Source organism: Orycteropus afer, unplaced genomic scaffold, assembly GCF_000298275.1.
Source record: "Orycteropus afer afer isolate SDZICR_OR568_19922 unplaced genomic scaffold, OryAfe1.0 scaffold00466, whole genome shotgun sequence".
NCBI classification, from domain to species: domain Eukaryota; kingdom Metazoa; phylum Chordata; class Mammalia; order Tubulidentata; family Orycteropodidae; genus Orycteropus; species Orycteropus afer.
Genome location: NW_006922053.1, coordinates 733777 through 751088, shown reverse-complemented (window position 1 = coordinate 751088; position 17312 = coordinate 733777). Strand labels below are relative to the sequence as shown.

General features: G+C 60.3%; 2 protein-coding genes across 2 annotated transcripts in view; one reads left to right on the top strand and one right to left on the bottom strand.

Moving 5' to 3' along the window:
* Positions 1–1689: 1689 nt before the first annotated feature.
* Positions 1690–4272, bottom strand: AZU1 (azurocidin 1). The gene is made up of 5 exons (XM_007954590.1): positions 4215–4272; positions 3806–3962; positions 3377–3518; positions 2455–2688; positions 1690–1860 (listed from the first exon to the last, which is right to left on the bottom strand). The coding sequence occupies exons 1-5, from the start codon at positions 4270–4272 to the stop codon at positions 1690–1692; spliced, it is 762 nt and encodes a 253-aa protein (XP_007952781.1).
* Positions 4273–9504: 5232 nt separating this feature from the next.
* Positions 9505–17312, top strand: part of PLPPR3 (phospholipid phosphatase related 3) — a 9184-nt gene continuing 1376 nt past the window's right edge. Inside the window, exons 1-7 of the mRNA XM_007954588.2 lie at positions 9505–9579; positions 13991–14176; positions 14254–14395; positions 14474–14669; positions 14807–14864; positions 14944–15117; positions 15977–17309. Of these exons, the coding sequence (XP_007952779.1) occupies positions 9505–9579; positions 13991–14176; positions 14254–14395; positions 14474–14669; positions 14807–14864; positions 14944–15117; positions 15977–17309 (2164 nt within the window). The remainder of the gene's footprint in view (positions 9580–13990; positions 14177–14253; positions 14396–14473; positions 14670–14806; positions 14865–14943; positions 15118–15976; positions 17310–17312) is intronic.

Here is a 17312-nt window from a genome sequence, read left to right as displayed (position 1 = left end):
GCTCAAGTATAGCAGGGATTGTGGGGCTGGCGCGGGATCGGGCAGTGTTTTGTTCTGCTGTGCATGGGGTCACTATGAGTCGGAAACGACTCAACGGCATTTAACAACAACAACAAAGAAGAGTTAGTTGATGCCTTTGAGTTGTGCTGGCGGAGAATGCTGAAAGTACCATGGACTGCTAGAAGAGCGAACAGATCTGTCCTGGAGGAAGTGCAGCCGGAATGCTCCTTGGAAGCGAGAATGGCCAGACTTCTCTCACCCACTTTGGTCATGTTGTCAGAAGGGGCCATTCCCTGGAGAAGGATGTCATGCTTGGTAGGGTGGGGGTCAGTGAAGGAGGGGAAGGCCCTCCACGAGGTGGACTGACACGGAGGCTACAGCGACGGGCTCAGGTGCAGCAGGGACCGTGAGGCTGGGGCGGGACCGGGCGGGGTTTCCTTCTGTTGGACACGAGGTCACTGTGAGACGACTGGAGGGCTCCCGGCAACAACAGCCAGAGCAGAAGGCCTGGGGGCGGGGCAGAGCGCAGTTCCCAGGAGGCACTGCGTTTCTGTTTGTTGTTGGGCGTGGTCGAGTTGATTTTGGACACGTGGCGGCCCCCTGTGACACACAGCAGAACCGTTCCCGGGGTTCCTAGGCTGTCATCTTTACGGGAGCCAACCACCACACCTTTCTCCTGTGAGGCCACCGGGTGGGTTTGAACCGCAGACCTTTCAGTTAGTGGCTGAGTGTTTAACCATCATTGTACCCCCTGGGCTCCTTGAGTTTCTGTTTAAAAACCCTTTGCCACTGAGTCACTTCCGAGTCACAGTGACCCTACAGGTGAGAGCCTAACTGCCCCGTAGGGCAGAAGCTTTGCTTTACGGGAGCAGACGGCCTCATCTTCCTCCAGTGCTGCTGCTGGTGGGCTGGACACAGGTGCTTTACGCACTGCGCTACCAGAGCTCCTTGAGTTTCTGTTTAAACCAACCACCAAACTCGCTGCGGTCCAGTCGATCCAACTCATAGTGACCCCTCCTTGGGTTTCCAAGGCAGTATCACTACGGAAGTAGGTTGCCCCATCTTCCCTCCGAGGAGTGGCTGGTGGGTTTGAACCGTCAGCCTTCTGGTTAGCAGTCAAGTGCCTTAGGCACTACGCCACCAGAGCTCCTGAATTTCTGTTTAGGGGGATGGAAAAACATTTGGAAATTGGTAGCGATGGCGGTTGGACAACATGGTGATCATAATTAATGTTACTGAATTATACTCTTACCAGTGGTCAAAGGGGCATGGTTTTTATGTATATTTGATCTGAATGACAATAATTAAAAAAAAAAAAAGCTTTGGGCCTAGAATACCACAGACTTGAGTTCAAAGCCGCACTGGCTGTGTGGCCTTGGTGGAGCACCCAGCCTCTCTGGGCGTCGAGGTCCCTCTCTGTCAGGGGCAGGTCTCACAGCTCCCCGTTCTCAGGGTAGTCATCACAGTCTGTTAGCAGGCTGACAGTGACCATGACCGTGACCCCGTGGGGCCGCCCCCCTCCCCCCGGTGACGCAGAAATCAGACGCAGAGCTCAGGTAGCTGCTTTATTACAGTCATGACCACAGGGCCTGGGGAGGGGTGTCCAGGCCACTGGCACAATTCAGGAGATATGAGGGACGTGGCCACAGAGCCTGAGGGGCTCGGAGGGCAGCACGGGGCTGCGGGAAGTCACAGGCCCCACACGGGCTCAGCCGACGGGTTGTTCACGACGGAGTCGATCCAGTCTCGGAAGAGTGCCACGCGGGCAAAGAAGTCGGTGCCTTTGCCGCAGGGGCCCCGGGAGAAGGAGGCTACACCGTGCGCCAGGCCATTACAGACAAGGGGGCTGCCCCCGTCACCCTGGGTAGACGTAGGCATGTGAGGGCACCCTGGGCCCGGGTCCCCTGCACCCCACCTCCTCCAGAGTCACTTTGACAACTGAGCCTTTTCCTGCTCCTGAAAGCCACAAACTTGTTCCAGCCCCAAGCCCTTTGCACATGCTGTTCCCTCTCTGCATGCTTTTCCCACCACCTCTTGCCTGGTTAGCTCCTAATTGAATTTCCGGTCACAGATGCCTCTAGGAGCATTCCCTGACACCCCTAGTTTGGGTCAGGGGTACCCCAAACAACCACAATGCCTTGTGCACCCCCCACCAGTGCTCCTTAACCTTCTGCGGGTCTGACTCCCCCCCCACCCCGGCCATAAGACAGGCAGCCTCACTGTGTCCCCAGCCGCTGTTAAAACGCAGGACTATTCGAGGATCAGAATGGTAGCATCTTGGGATCTGAAGGTGACTCAAAACCGCCAATCCTGACTCCACACTCAACCCCGGGCCCCACTGCCACGTGTTCTCCCATCTGGTCCTGCCTCCTTCTACCACAGAGAGCTCACTACCTCTCAAGATCCCTCCTCCCCCAACAAGGAGCCCCCACCAGGTCCTTGCCTGGCTCGTACCTGGCAGATGCCACCCCGGCGGGAGGGCACACGTGTGCACACATTGTTGGGGCGACACTGGTCCTCAGGGGTCACGGTGACATTGATGACCCTCGGAAAGCGGGAGAGGCGCCTCCTGCGCCCTGAGACCCCCCAGCCCGCCACCTGGCAGCTGGTGCCGGCTTCCACCATGGCGTTCTGTGCGGGCAGCACCACCAGCGCCACGCTGTTGGTCAGGTTGGCCTCACCATCCAGCTGCAGAGGAAAACAGAGTTGGGGGAGGGCAGGACTGGGGTCCAGACTTTCCTGGAGGCCCAGATGGGAGCAGGCACTGCAGCAACCTGCCTTTTGGTCTGTGAGTGGTTTGGGTTCAAATCCCACCTCTGCTGTGGAATCCTGGGTGAGTTATTTTTTTTCTCTCTGGGCCTCTAGTTCCAGAAAGGAATAATAAAAAATTCCACCATGAAGGTGGGTGTGAAGATAAACCAAGACCCTAAGGGGCCCACCAAGGAAAGGCAGATAAATCAACACAGTACCATTTTCTCCCATCACACTAGCAAAAAAAGCTGTAAAAATCATAGTACCCAGTGTCAGTGAAGATGTGGAGAAATGGGCAGTTTTACATTCTGTTGGGGGGTGGGTGTATATTCAATCTTGTTGCCAAAGTGGCTGCCCTGGAGTAACAGTGGCCGGGTGCATGTGCAAAGTAGTTCATTTTGATTCTGTCCAAGCAAAAATATTTGAAACCACTTAAGGACCCACCACTAAGAGGCCAGAGAAGTGGGTTGTGATGTTTCCTCTGCCAACTTCGCTGCAGTTTTTAAACCATCAAAGGAAACCCACCAGGGCCCTGCGCACGCCGGCGCTCTCAATCCGCGGTCTTCCACAACCTCGCTCCAATCCCAGGCTCTGCAGATGCGTGGCCCTCCGCCCCCTGCCTCACCTGCAGGAGCAGCACGTCGTTCAGGTTCTGCTGCGGGTCGTAGCCATTTCGGCTGATGTTCCTGACGGGGAAGGTCTGTCTGGAACTCTCCCGCCGCTTCAGGTCATAGGCCCCCAGCACCACCGTGGCAATGCCGGGGTTCCTGGAATTGGGCAGGGCACAGAGGGGAACACCAGGTTGGGGTCCACCCCGGGCCCCAGGGCACTGACAAGCAGCAAGCTTACAAGTAAGAGAGGTCGCCAGCCCTCCCGCCAGGGCAGCCCGGGAACCAAAGGAGGGTGCAGTCTTACTGTGACCCCCCCCCCCGCTGTCACCGACGAGCCTGAGCCCCTCCGGCCCCTCCCCTGTGCGCCCTCCCCGGGGTTCCCTCCCTCTCCCGAGCTCCCCGCCGCCCCACTCCAAGTCCCTCCCGGGGCGGCCGCCCCTCACCTGACTTGGAAGCAGCTGGCGGCCGTCAGCACGAAGCGGCGGTGGATCAGGGCGCCCCCGCAGAAGTGGCGGCCCCGGTGCTGAATCGAGGCCAGGAAGGGAAAGGCTCCCCGCCCAGCCTTCCTGCCGCCCACGATGCCCGCGCGGGGGTCCGAGCCTGCGGAGGGAGAGCGTGCCCAGGCCCCTGCAGGCTCCCACCGCCACCGCCACCACGACCCCCCGCCGCGCGGCCGCGGGTAACCCCACCCTGCCCCGCTCCCTAAGAGGACAGGTGGGCAGGACCCTCTGTGCCCCCGACCCAGGGTCGCCCAGGGCCGGGCTGAGGGACCTAGGCCAGGCCACCGTCCCTCTCTGAGCCCTGGGTCTCTGTCCCCCGCGCAGCTGGGGGACGCCCGGGGCGGGGCCTCACCGGCCCACGCGGTCGCCACCAGGCAGCCCAGCAGTGCCAGGAGTCGGAGTTGAGGCATGGCGAGGGCTGCGGAGCCCCGGGCGCCTGGGGCCCTTATACCCGGCCTTGCCGTTGGCACGCCCCCCCACCCGGCACCGGGCCAGCCCCACCAGGAAAATGGAGCGTTGCTCAAGGCTCACTCCCCCTGCGCCGCTCCCCACCCCCCCAGCCCGGGATCCTCCACTCAACCCCTCAGTAAAACGGGATCCCACCTCCAAGATCTGTGAGACCTCAAAAACAAAATGAAACTCACTGCCATTGAGTCAGAGCGACCCCCCACTGGGTTTCCCAGGCTGTAAACTTTAGGAAACCCCAGGCGCCTCCTCTTTCTTCCTCTGTGGCTAGCAGGTTCACACCACCTGTACACCACCCAGTAAGAGCTGTGAAGGTGACATGAGTTCCCTGCTGCCAAGGCCCTGGGCGGGGACATGCACAAGCACTCCACGTTAGAATTGTGATCTCTGCGCATAATGGCCCCCCAGGCCGCGGTTTCCATCCGGAGCCTTCGACCTGACCCCCATGCTCGCCTGGGTTCAAGTTCTGCTTTCCCTCTGTAGACTGGGCTGGCTGCTAGCCTCCATTTCTGCATCTGTGAATTGAGTGTAAGAGCAGCTGAGATGGGGGCCCCCCGGAGCCAGAGAGTGGTAGAGTGCAGAGAAATTGGCTCCCGGTCTTTGAAGTGGGGTGTGCAGAGGTTTGTGGCACTCGGGACCCTGGGCAGGAGATGGGGGCCGAGGGGGGGCACGGGGTGAGTAAAACAAGGCGGGGAACAGAATATGCAAAAAATTCCTCCAGCTCCACACAGAAAGACCAGCGAGCCAAGGGAACAACGGGCCAGGAGCTGAACGAATGCTTCCCCAGACACACAGATGGCCAGTAAGCTCAGCAAAAGATGTGCAACATCATCAGCCATTCAAGCCAGGCCAAAGCTGCGGCCCTCGGTCGATTCTGACTCACAGTGACCCCAGGTGACAGCAGAACTGCCCCATAGGGCTTTCTTGGCCGTCATCTTTACAGGAGCCGATTGCCAGGCCTTCCTCTCCAAGCGCCCGTGAGTGGGTTTGAACCTCCAGCCTTTGAGTCAGCTGCCGGTGGTGTCATTGAGTGGGCTCCGACTCATAGCAAGGCCGTGTGCAACAGAACGAAACCCTGCCCGGTCCCGAGCCAGCCTCACAATCATTGCCGTGCTGGAGCCCATCGCCACAGCCACCGTGTCACTCTGTCTTGTTGAAAGCCTTCCCCTTTCGGGGGTGGGGGGACCAGGTTTGCTGGTCCGATAGAGCCTGGTGGAACCACTGAGACTGTGGCCCCTGGCTGCCCTTCAGGTGTGGAATTGAACCCACCCTGTGGCTTCCAGCCAAACAGAAGACAGGCATATGAGCTGAATATGTACCTGAGGTAGCTACACTCCTTGGAGAGAACAATCATGGGAGAAAGAAGGGCTGCTTATGCACAGGGAGACGGCTCAGGGGGCAGGAGGGCATGGAGGGATGGACACTGGGAAGAGGTGACTATCGGGAGGGAAGTAGGAGGGGAGCTGTTGCATTGAGGTAAATTGTAGTTAATGTCATGAGACAAAGTGTGTGTGAACTGCTGTATGCAAAGTGAATTTGCTCTGTAAACTTTCACCCAAATCACAATTAAAAAAAAAAAAAAAGTCTTCCCCTTTCTTGCTGACCCTCTATTTTACCTGTGGAGCTCTGATGGCATCGTGGATAAGGTATTTGGCTGCTAACCAAAAGGTCAGCGGTTCAAACCCAGCAGCTGCTCTGCAGGAAGAAGATGAGGCCATCTGCTTCCGTGAAGAGTCACAGCCTTGGAAACCCAGTGGGGGTCGCTATGACTCAGAACCAACTCGAAGGCACTGGGTTTGGGGCTAATTTATCCTCCCTTCCTTCTCCAGGAACTGGTTCCACCTGACCACACGACCAAGGTACCGGAGACGAAGTCTGGCCATTCTGCCCTGTATTCTGGCTGGACTTCCTGCAGGTCAGACCTGTTCGTCCTTCTGGCGGTCCATGGACACTCCACATTCTTCCCCAGCTCCGCGGCTCACAGGCACTGGCTGTCTGCAGCCTTCCTTACTCGTTGTCCAGCACTCCCACACCACTGAGGCTAGCAGCCCCCCCCGTCTACCCGTTGTTCCACTACAGCCAGGAGCACCCCATGGACCTCAGTCTTCCTCTGGGACACATGGGGTCACCAGGCATCAGAATCAACTCAGTGGCAACAGGGGCTTTTTCTTGCGCTCCCTGAGCAAACATGGGGCCTGGAGGCTTGGGCCTCGCCCTTTGCAGTGTCCCCTCCATAGCCCCAGGCCTCTGCCTCAGCTCAGCCCTCTCAGCCTGCTCCCCTGGCAGCCCCCCTGCATCCTCCCTCCTGAGGCCCAGCCCCCTCCCCGCTGGGTGCCGTCCGCCAGGGTTGCCCTGGGGTCCCCTCTCTGGCCTGGGTTTCTCTAACTGTAGAACAGGGCGCAGGCTCTTGCAGGGCCACTTCGTGGAGACGTGGTGAGTCTTTACCACCTTCACCGTCACCATCACCTTCCGTAAGGGGTTGGAGCAGTGCCTGCAGGGCTCGCACAGCCCAGCTCTGCTCCCCGCCCTTCAGGGGCTCCCTGCTGCCCCAGACTCAGCCAGGCCTTGCCTCACCCCCCACCAGGGATCCCGTGGAAAAAGGATCCCCCCCATCCAACTGTGATCCCGAAATGCCCCCAGACTCTTGCGGTAACCCCAACCGCCAGCGCTCCCCTCCCACACCTTCCCGCCAGGAGACATCTGGGATTGGTTGCTTCATTTCCCCTCCTCTGCCACTGCCCGGTGGCTGTTTGTGGTCACCTTTCAACACTCTCATTCCCAACGGCCACCGGCCACCAGCCACCGTCCCATGGTGGCTGGGGAAACTGAGGACAGCCCAGACCCACCCAGCACTGTGTGACCCAAGGCCAGCAGCTGCACCTTTGGGTTCTGGGTGTCTGCTGGGAAGAGGGTGCCCATGTGGCGGGGGGGATAAGCTGTGATCACTTGTAGATGGGTCTGGGGGCCAAAGACCTGTCCTCAGAGTACACGGTCCGTGTCTGGTGGCCTGATGTGCCTTGGGCCTGGGAGACTGCAGAAGCTGCCTGAACATGGCTGGGGCTGAGGTTGGAGGCCACCTCTCCTCGGTCAGCACATTTGGAGAGGCACGTAGGCACGCTCACATCCGGACAAAGCGCTCAGTCCGGGAACGCCAGGAGTGGGTGGCGATGTGACCAGGGAGGTCCGAGGGCTCAGGGCCTGTGGGGACCCTGCACCTGTCCTAACAGCCCAGAAATGATGCCATGCAGGTGATCCCACTCATGACATCTCCACGTCTGTCAGAGTAGAAATGCGCTCCACGGGGTTCTCCACGGCTGATGTTTGGGAAGAAGATCACCAGGCCTTTCTTCTGAGATGCCGCTGAGTGGACTCAAACCTGTAACCTTTTGGTTGCAACACCGTTTAGTTTCCTTATTATTTTTATTGCTGTTGCCTTTACTGTGAGTGGAGAGGGGCTTTCTTCTCACAGAGCAGCAGAACTTGTTATTTCCACTGCTGGGTGAGGGAGTTGGCCGAGAGTTCACCCAGCAAGATACCAGCCCGCAGGACTCCCTTGCAACCGCACAGAAAACCTCCAGTTCAAGAGTCTTTTTAAAAACATGAGTCGATTAAAAAAAAAAAATTAACTGATATTAAATATTGTATTATTATTAATCATGTAATGCGTTATGTAGTACATGAAGAACAATTACAGAGGATTGTTTAATAATTAATATTACCTATTAAGAGAGGGAGGGGGCCAGACATGTAAATGGGTGGACAGTGACGGCAACCGAGTAGGCACTCAATTAATGCAGTCCTCACCCACACACTAATGAGACAGTCAACTAGGAAGTCCCACTGGGTACCCCCGCCAGTGGCTGATTGGGACGGGTGTCCAACAAATGCGCAAGAAACGCTGAATAAATAAACCGAATAAAATGCTGTCTCTCGGGATCAAGTGATTGCACTTCCCTGGGCCTCAGTTTTCTCATCCGTAAAATGGGGTCAGGCCGTCCCTCGGCCACACGGCTGTCTCAGGGCCGAAGCTGCCTAACTGCGCGTCGCCGAGATTCGCGGTGCCCTACCCGCCGCCGCCTCCGCGGCTGCCAGCAGGCGCCCAGACGTCGGTCCCCGTGGCCTTGCGCCCGGACAGCTGTAGGCCCGGCTGGCAGCGGCGAGAGGGGCGGCGGGAGCTCGCGCCCGGGGCTGACGGAGGCGGGGCGCGGAGGAAGGGGCGGGGCGAGCGCGGGGGAGGGCGGCTCCCCCTTCTTTTGTCTTGGATCACTCGGGCGCCGGGGGAGCTCGCGCGCCTTGGAAACGCGCGCCGGGGAGCGTCGGGCACCGGGGCGGGGGGTACGGAGGCGGGGCAGTCAGAGGCAGGCGGAGACAGTGAGAGACCCAGGAACCGCCCCGGCCCCGGCCCCGATGGGGGCTCCCGAGGCCGCCCCGAGAGACCCCACAAGGGACGAGGGGGCTGGAGCCGGGAAGGGCTCGGAGGGAGGAGGCCCCAGACCCAGGACCCCGGCAGCCCCGGCCTGAGCCTGAGACCTGGAGACCCAGAGACGCAGGAGGTGGGGGAGGCCTGCGGGGCCCGCGACGCGCGCAGACAAAGAGCCCGGACGCTCGCGCCGCCGCCGGCCGCGGTCTCCGCCGGGGCCCTTCAGCCCGCCCCTCCCGCCCCTTGCCCGTCCCACGGCCCGCCCCCGGGGGGAGGGGCCGCGCTTTGTGCTCGCAGCGCCGCAGCCCCCGCCCGCCGCTACCGCCTCCACCGCCCTTCCAGCTCCGGCCGCGCCAGGTGAGGGGCTGGGCGCCGCACCCTCACCCTCCGCCGGCCCTCGGGACCCCCATTCTCGGAGCTCCCGCCCCGGTGCGGGAGCCGACCCCCGGCTGAGATCCCCACCCGGGCCAAGCCGGCCCCGCCCTCTTCGCTGAGCCCCCGCCCGACCCCCCACGCGGGGTGGGGGCTCCTCGGAAGCGGGATGCTTGGGTAGGGCCGCGGTCGCAGCACGAGGCCCAGGGGGACGCCCCGCCCCCACGCCCGCGTCCTCAGTTTCCCTGGGCGGTTCCTGCGCACCCTCGGCCTCCCCGCCCCCGCCAGCGGCGGGCACCGGGTCCTCCTAGGACTCATTCTGCACCCCCTGCTCCCGCCACGGCTTTGTCCCCCTCCAGCCACGGCCTGTGGCGCCCGCGGTGCCATGATCTCAGCCAAGGAGAAGAGTAAGACCCCCAAGGACAGCATGACGCTTCTCCCTTGCTTCTACTTCGTGGAGGTGAGTGGGGGGCGCGCGTGGTGGTGGGGGAGGCCTCAGTTCTGCCAACCCTCAGGGGGCCCAGGCTGAAGGACCGGAGTGTGCGCCGCTGCCCAGCGGCATCTGGCCTGGTCCAGTCAGATGGGGGTCGGGGAGTCCGAGGACTTGGGCTCTGCAGGGTGGATAGGAGTGCAAAGGTGCCGAAGGCGCGTTCCGGCGGGAAACAGCCTGGGCAAATCCCGGGAGGTGAGGCCTTCAGGACCCGGTGTAGACCAGTAGTTCACTTGGAGAGGCTGAAGCAGGGGCCTCTGGGGGCTAGGAGGGGAGCAGGGCGGTGGGAAGGCGGTGGGTTCAAATCCCTCCTCTGTGTTTGCGACCCTGTGCTCTTAACCTTTGCAAGCCTCAGTTTCCCCATTTATAGAGTAAAGCCAGTTGCTCTGGAGGCAGCTGCGTTCCTGGTGGCCATGTGTGTCCGGGTGGCCCGGAAGGGCGTGGATGGGGCTGGAATCTCCATTATGTGGAGAAAACTTCACCCATGGCTGGCAGCTTGGAGCAGAAGCCAGCGCCTGATCCCCGGGCTGCTGGGGCCAGGACCTCAGTGGGACTCCCCGGGTTTCCCTCAACCAGCACCATCTCTCAGTGGCCCACACCACGTCCCAGACAATCAATCTGTTTATTTTTCAAAATTGCATTTAAGTTCCTGTGACAGCAGGTTCCAACGTGAACACGGATGCCAAAGGCCCCAACAAAAGACAAGGACATTGAATATGACACCGTGTAAAAGGAATTGTACCCCAAGAATGGCAGGCGGAGGCCCCTGAAGGGTGGCGGGGTCAGCAGTGCAGGAGAGAGGCCTGGCTGGCGTGGCAGTATGCTGACATAAAGATGACAGCCAGGAAAAACTAGGGGGCTCTAACACGCAGAATCAGCGGAAGGTCAACGTGTTTGTTTTTTATTGGAGGCTGGTTCAACACATGCAACTGATTGATTCCATCACAAGCAGGAAACGCGTGCTCCTGTCAATAGAGGCAGGAAGAGCAATTGACGGCCTCAACACGGGTCACGATACAAGCTCGCAGCAGAGGGAAACTCCTCAGCTGGGTGGAGAACACGGGGTTTCAGGGCTTCGCTCCAGCGCCCCTCCCCAGCCTCAGTCCTCTCACGTGTCTCTTACTTGAGTCTTCCCACAATTGTTGGACGTCTGTTTGGACCCACAGATCTATGTTTTCCTCCCTGCCCCTTCGCTTTTCAAAAGGCAACTTTCTGCTCTTAGCTCTTTTCCAGCGGGGATCTCTGCCCGTCAGCGCAGCAAAGGGCGTCTTCTTGTCTTCTCCCTGTTGTGTGGTGTTCCATTGTGGACGCGCTGTCCGCGCCCGATGGACACTGGGTTGTTTCTGCACCTTTGACATGACAGACATTCCTGTAAAGGATGCCCTTTGGCCCATGTTATTTGGCATGAGAAGTTTATCTATATGATAAGTCCACAGGAGAGAGGGGGTCTGGGGTACAAGCTGTGGTCACATTTGCAAAAATCCCCGAGTCTCCTGGCAAAAAAGATGGGAGGCGGCATCTTCTGGCCCCCTCTAACTTCACAAGAGAAAGACAGGATCACCGTCAGCAGCCCGAGGGTATTCATTTGAGGCCAGACGTGCTGCCACCGTCCAGCCTTTTTGTCACCTCTGATGCCAGCCGTCCCTCCCACAACACTCACTACTTCTTGTTGGGTTCGATAATTCATTGCAGTGACCACACAGAACTCACAGACAGTACTCACAACTATGGAGTTTATTAGGAATGTAACAGGCTACCATTCAGGTTGAGGACCACGCTCAGGATACAGCCCTTTGATCAGGACAGTCTCCCCTCTGCTGTGCCCTTGGCCACGCCTCTCTGGCCCTTGGCCTCCTGGCCTGGCCTCTACCCTGCTCAGTCAAGTGTTACAAAGCTCTTTTAGCTCTGCTGATAGGTACATCTATGTGCACCCAGTCCATCAGCAAGCCTTCTGCCCAAGGGCACTCAGCTTTCTTGTTCTGTGGGCCAGGGAAGCCCGCCACTCTGTCTCGTGCCTCATGGTTCCACTGTGACCCTCTCTCTGCTGGGGTGTCTCTCTCTCTGCCAGAGTCTGTCTGTGTGTCTGTCTGTTTCTCTCTCTGCTGGGGTATCTCTCTCTGGCAGGGTGGCTCTCTCTGCCGGGACATCTCTGCAAGGAGGTCCAGGGCAGGGATCTCGGGTCCAAGGACACACTCTACTTCACCCCCAGCTCTTCTCTGTTGATGGCAGTGAGATCCCTCTCTGCCTCTGTTGTTGTTGTTGTTGTTGTTGTTGTTTGCCATCGAGTCGGCCCCGACTCATAGTGACCCCTCCTTGGGTTTCCGAGGCAGTATCACTACGGAGGTAGGATTGCCCAACCGTCCTTCCGAGGAGTGGCTGGTGGGTTTGAACCGCCAGTCTTCTGGTTAGCAGTCAAGTGCCTTAGGCACTATGCTACCAGAGCTCCTAGGACAGCTCATTTTAAGCCTGGCAGAGTGACAAAACTAACCAATGCCAACATCAGAGTTCTATACATCTTCTTTGCATGGTCCCACCTAGTAATCCAGTGGGAGTTACAAAGACTATGGCTAGGAAGCCATACCAAGGAATTCACTGCACCACAACCCTCCAGGGAGGTGCAGCATGTACAAGCCCGTGTGTGTGTGTGTGTGTGTGTGTGTATTTTCAGTGTCTGTTTCCCCACAGCACTGCCAGCACCGGGTGTTAACAGCATTTTGGATTTTGACCAATCTGATGCATGAAAGACTGTCTCAGTTTTAATTTGCATTTCCTTTATACAAATCTTTCTTTGGGGATTGCTGGTTTTCTGCTGAGGGTCTCCAAAAGCAATGAGAAGTGGTGGAGGGAGTTCAGGAAGCATTCCAGACCCTCCAGGGGTGGTGGAGTCGATGGGGCTTGCTGCCCAGACCCTGCCAGGCATGAGCCTCAGCTCACCTCCCCCACCCTGTCCTTGTCCCCAGGTGCTGCTGTGCTACCTCCAGGGTGGTGACAGGTGCCCAGCCCCTCCCTCCCCCCCTCCCCCCACCAACTCCTATTCTCCCCAAGTCCCCCTCCCTCCCCCTCCCCCCACCAACTCCTATTCTCCCAAGTCCACCTCCCCTCCTAGAGCAGCCAAAATCAGATGCCGCCCCTTCTCTTCTAACTGCTCAGTGTCCTAAGGAAGGATCCTTGGGGCCCACAAGACAGGGTCTGGCCCTACCCACCCCACTTGCCCCTTCAAACCCCCCCCCCTGCTTCTGAAGCCAGCTCATGTGTGTTAAGAAGCTTAATTAGCAGGCACTCCCCAGGTATCAGGAGCTCTGGTAGTGTAGTGCCTAAGGCACCTGACTGCTAACCAGAAGGCTGGCAGTTCAAACCGACCAGCCACTCCTCAGAAGGAAGACAAGGCAATCTACTTCCGTAGTGATACCGCCTCGGCAACCCAAGGAGGGGTCGCTATGAGTCAGGTCCGACTCCACGGCACATAACAACAACAACCACCCCAGGTATCAGGATTAAGGGAACAACAATCCTTCACTGAGACTTGGAAAGCCATCGGGAGCTTGACGGAGATTTAAAAAGCAAACCATCTTCTTGCTAAAGGAGTTTGTATTTTTAAGGCTATGATTCACCCATCCACCCACATCCACCTGTCCCTCAGCCTATGTCCACTTGCCCATCCACCCACCCACTCATTCATCCATCCATCCACATTCAGGTGGATGGATGATGGATGGATGAAGGAGGATGGATGGATGAGTGGACGGACAGATACATAGTGGCGGGATATTTGGGTGGGTAGGTGGATGGATGGACAAGTACATGGATATATACAAGATGCGTGGATGTGTGGCTAGGTGAGTGATGGGTGGATCTGTGCTTGGATTACATGAATGGGTAGGAGAATCGTGATCCCATGAGCAACGTGAATGGGTGAACTGAAGGATGGATGGGTGAATGGATGGAGTAGATGGATAGGTAGATGGTATGTGAATGGATAGATGTATGTATGTATATAGATGGAAGGGGGATAGATGGGCGAATGTGTGGACAGATGGATGGGTAGGAGAATCATGATCCCATGAACAGTGTGAATGGGTGAAGTAAAGGATGGATGGGTGAATGGATGGATATAAATTGTGGGTGGATGGATGGATGTGGTGAATGGATGGATAGATAAGATGGGTGGATGGATGCATGGATGAATGGATGGGGTGAACAGATGGTGTGTGGATGGGTGGGGTGAGTAGATGGATAGGTGGTGGGTAGATGTGCGTATGTATGGACAGACAGACGGATGGTAGGTGGACGAGTAGGTGAATCAGTGGACCAGTGACTGAATCCATGGATGGATGGAAGACTCAGAGCAGATGAAAGTGACCTGGCTGGCGTCTTCCCACAGCTGCCCATTGTGGCATCCTCAGTTGTGTCCCTCTACTTCCTGGAGCTGACTGACCTCTTCAAGCCAGCCAAGGTGGGCTTCCAGTGCTACGACCGCACGCTCTCCATGCCCTACGTGGAGACCAACGAGGAGCTCATCCCGCTGCTCATGCTTCTGAGCTTGGCCTTCGCGGCTCCCGCCGCCTCGGTGAGTAGCGGGAGCTCTGGGCGGGCGGCCGGCCGGAGGGCACCCCAGGCGCCGGCTGAGTGTGTCCCTGTCTGCAGATCATGGTGGGCGAGGGCATGCTGTACTGCCTGCAGTCCCGGCTGTGGGGCCGCGGCGGGGGCCCGGGGGGAGCCGAGGGCAGCATCAACGCTGGCGGCTGCAACTTCAACTCCTTCCTGCGGCGCACCGTGCGCTTCGTGGGTGAGTCTCGGAGCACTGGAGTGCGCGCGCGCGGGGGTGGGGCGTGGCCAGCCAGGGGCTGACGCTCCCCACCTGCAGGCGTGCACGTGTTCGGCTTGTGCGCCACGGCGCTGGTGACCGACGTTATCCAGCTGGCCACGGGCTACCACGCGCCATTCTTCCTGACTGTCTGCAAACCCAACTACACGCTGCTGGGCACCTCGTGCGAGGCCAACCCCTACATCACTCAGGACATCTGCTCTGGCGCGGATGCGCACGCCATCCTCTCCGCGCGGTGAGCGCCCGCCCGGCCCACAGTCCCGCTGCACGTAGCAGGGCCCTGCCCGGGTCTCCGATCGCATGCGGGTCAGACCCGGGTACCATGCCCCCTGCCTTGGCAGGCGGCCGGGGCTCACGCGGCTCCTCTTGCAGGAAGACCTTCCCGTCCCAGCACGCCACCCTGTCTGCCTTCGCCGCGGTCTACGTGTCGGTGAGTGCCCCGGCCCCGCGCAGGCCCCGCCGCCGCGCCGCCCCGGCCGCCTCGCTGACGCCCACCTCTCGCCCCGCAGATGTACTTCAACTCGGTCATCTCGGACACCACGAAGCTGCTCAAGCCCGTGCTGGTGTTTGCCTTCGCCATCGCGGCGGGCCTCTGCGGCCTCACGCAGATCACGCAGTACCGCAGCCACCCGGTGGATGTCTACGCCGGCTTCCTCATTGGCGCCGGCATCGCAGCCTACCTGGTGAGCCCACGGGGCAGGGCCTGTGGGGGCTCTGAGGGGCGTGGTAGCGCAGCCAAGGGGGCCTGACGTGGAAATCGGCCCTATGGCGAGCTGAAGGAGCTCTGGAGGCTTAGTGGATAAGGCATTCGGCTGCTAATGAGAAGGTTGGCAGTTCAAACCCACCAGCTGCTCTGTGCAAGGCCGATGGGGCCGTCTACTTCCGTAAAGAGTCACAGCCTCGGAGAACCCAGTGGGAGTCGCTGAGTCGGAAGCGACTCGATGGTGGTGGGTTGTTTGTTTGTGTGGATCTTGAGGGAGGCAGGGTTACGGAGGGGCCTCAGGTGGGAGGCGGGGCCACCTCAAGGGTCTGCGGGTGGAGCAAACAAGACAGCCAGAGGCGCCAGAGGGACGAGGTAGGGTCCCGAAGGGGGTCTGAGAGAACAGGCGGGTCGCTGAATGTGTCTGAGGGCGCAGGCAGGGCTGCCGAGAGCAGCTGGGGCGGGGCGCTGACTGTTGGGGTGGGGGCTCTGCAGTTCTGGAGCCCTGGGATCTCACGGGCTCAGACTTGCCACATGTGCTAGTGTCAGGGAACCTGAAAGCAGAATGTGCCCCCATTGGGAAGAAGCTCTCCCGAACCCTCGGACCTCGAGGCGGGCTATGCCTCCCTTTATGACCCCCTCATTCCAAGACAGGCCTCCCCTTTCAGACCCCGGCTCTGGGCCTGACAGGCTCCTTCAGACCCTCCTCCCCGACTCCTGGCCTGCGTCCCCTCTCAGACATCCTATTGGGGCCTGGCCTCCTCCTGAGACCCCCCAGTGAGTAGGGGCTATGGCCTTGTCTCCACTGCCCCTCACACCCTGCCTTACCCACTCCCTCCCAGGCCTGCCATGCGGTGGGCAACTTCCAGGCCCCGCCCGCGGAGAGGCCGGCAGTGGCGGCGGCCGCACCCGCCAAGGATGCCCTGCGCGCACTGACCCAGCGCGGCCATGACTCGGTGTATCAGCAGAACAAATCGGTGAGCACAGACGAGCTGGGCCCGCCGGGGCGACTGGAGGGCGCTCCGCGGCCAGTGGCACGTGACAAGAGCTCGCTGGGCAGCCTCAAGCGCGCCAGCGTGGATGTGGACCTGCTGGCGCCGCGCAGCCCCATGGGCAAGGAGAACATGGTGACCTTCAGCAACACGCTGCCGCGGGTCAGCACGCCCTCGCTGGACGACCCGGCGCGACGCCACATGACCATTCACGTGCCACTGGACGCCTCGCGCTCCAAGCAACTCATCAGTGAGTGGAAGCAGAAGTCGCTGGAGGGCCGCGGCCTCGGGCTGCCCGACGAGGCCAGTCCGGCGCACCTGAGGGCACCGGCGGAGGCCATGCCGGAGGAGGAGGAGGAGGAGGAGGAGGACGAGGACGAGGAGGAGGAGGAAGAGGACGAGGAGGAGGAGGAAGGCGGGTCTGTCCCGCCTTCGCTCTACCCAACGGTCCAGGCGCGCCCAGGGCTTGGGCCTCGGGTCATCCTGCCGCCGCGCGCTGCGCCACAGCCGCTGGTGCATATCCCCGAGGAGGGGGCCCAGGCGGGGGCTGGCCTGTCCCCCAAGAGTAGCGCTGCTGTTCGCGCCAAGTGGCTTATGATGGCCGAGAAGAGCGGGGCGGCGGCGGCCGCCGCGCAGCCTCGCATGGCCAACCCGCCGCGGCTGCTGCAGGTCATCGCCATGTCCAAGGCGCCGGGTGGCGCGGGCGCCAAGGCGGCCGAGACGGCTTCGTCGTCCAGCGCCAGCTCCGATTCGTCGCAGTACCGGTCGCCCTCAGACCGCGACTCGGCCAGCATCGTCACCATCGACGCGCACGCGCCGCATCACCCAGTGGTCCACCTGTCGGCGGGCAACGGGCCCTGGGAGTGGAAGGCCGCGGGCAGCGGGGCCAAGGAGGGAGACAGCGCCTACGAGCTGGGCGACTTGGCGCGAGGCTTCCGCGGCGGGCCCCGGCCTCCTGGCTTGTCGCCTGGCTCGTCCGTCAGCGACGTGGACCAGGAAGAGCCGCGGTTCGGGGCCGTGGCCACGGTCAACCTGGCTACAGGCGAGGGGCTGCCCCCGCTGGGTGCGACCGACGGGGTGTTGGGCCCGGCCAGCCGCGAGTCCACTCTGAGGCGCAAGGCGGGGAGCCTGGCGCTGGGCGAGCGCGATGCAGCCGGCGAGGCGGAGGCCGAAAGCTACTACCGCA

Excerpts from the sequence above, each read along its gene's own strand:
- AZU1 (XM_007954590.1), bottom strand. The coding sequence starts at position 4,272 with ATGCCTCAACTCCGACTCCTGGCACTGCTGGGCTGCCTGGTGGCGACC. Across the intron at positions 3,519-3,805 it reads GCCAGCTGCTTCCAAGTCAG|GAACCCCGGCATTGCCACGG; the intron begins GTGAGGGGCGGC and ends GCCCAATTCCAG. Across the intron at positions 2,689-3,376 it reads ACGACGTGCTGCTCCTGCAG|CTGGATGGTGAGGCCAACCT; the intron begins GTGAGGCAGGGG and ends TTTCCTCTGCAG.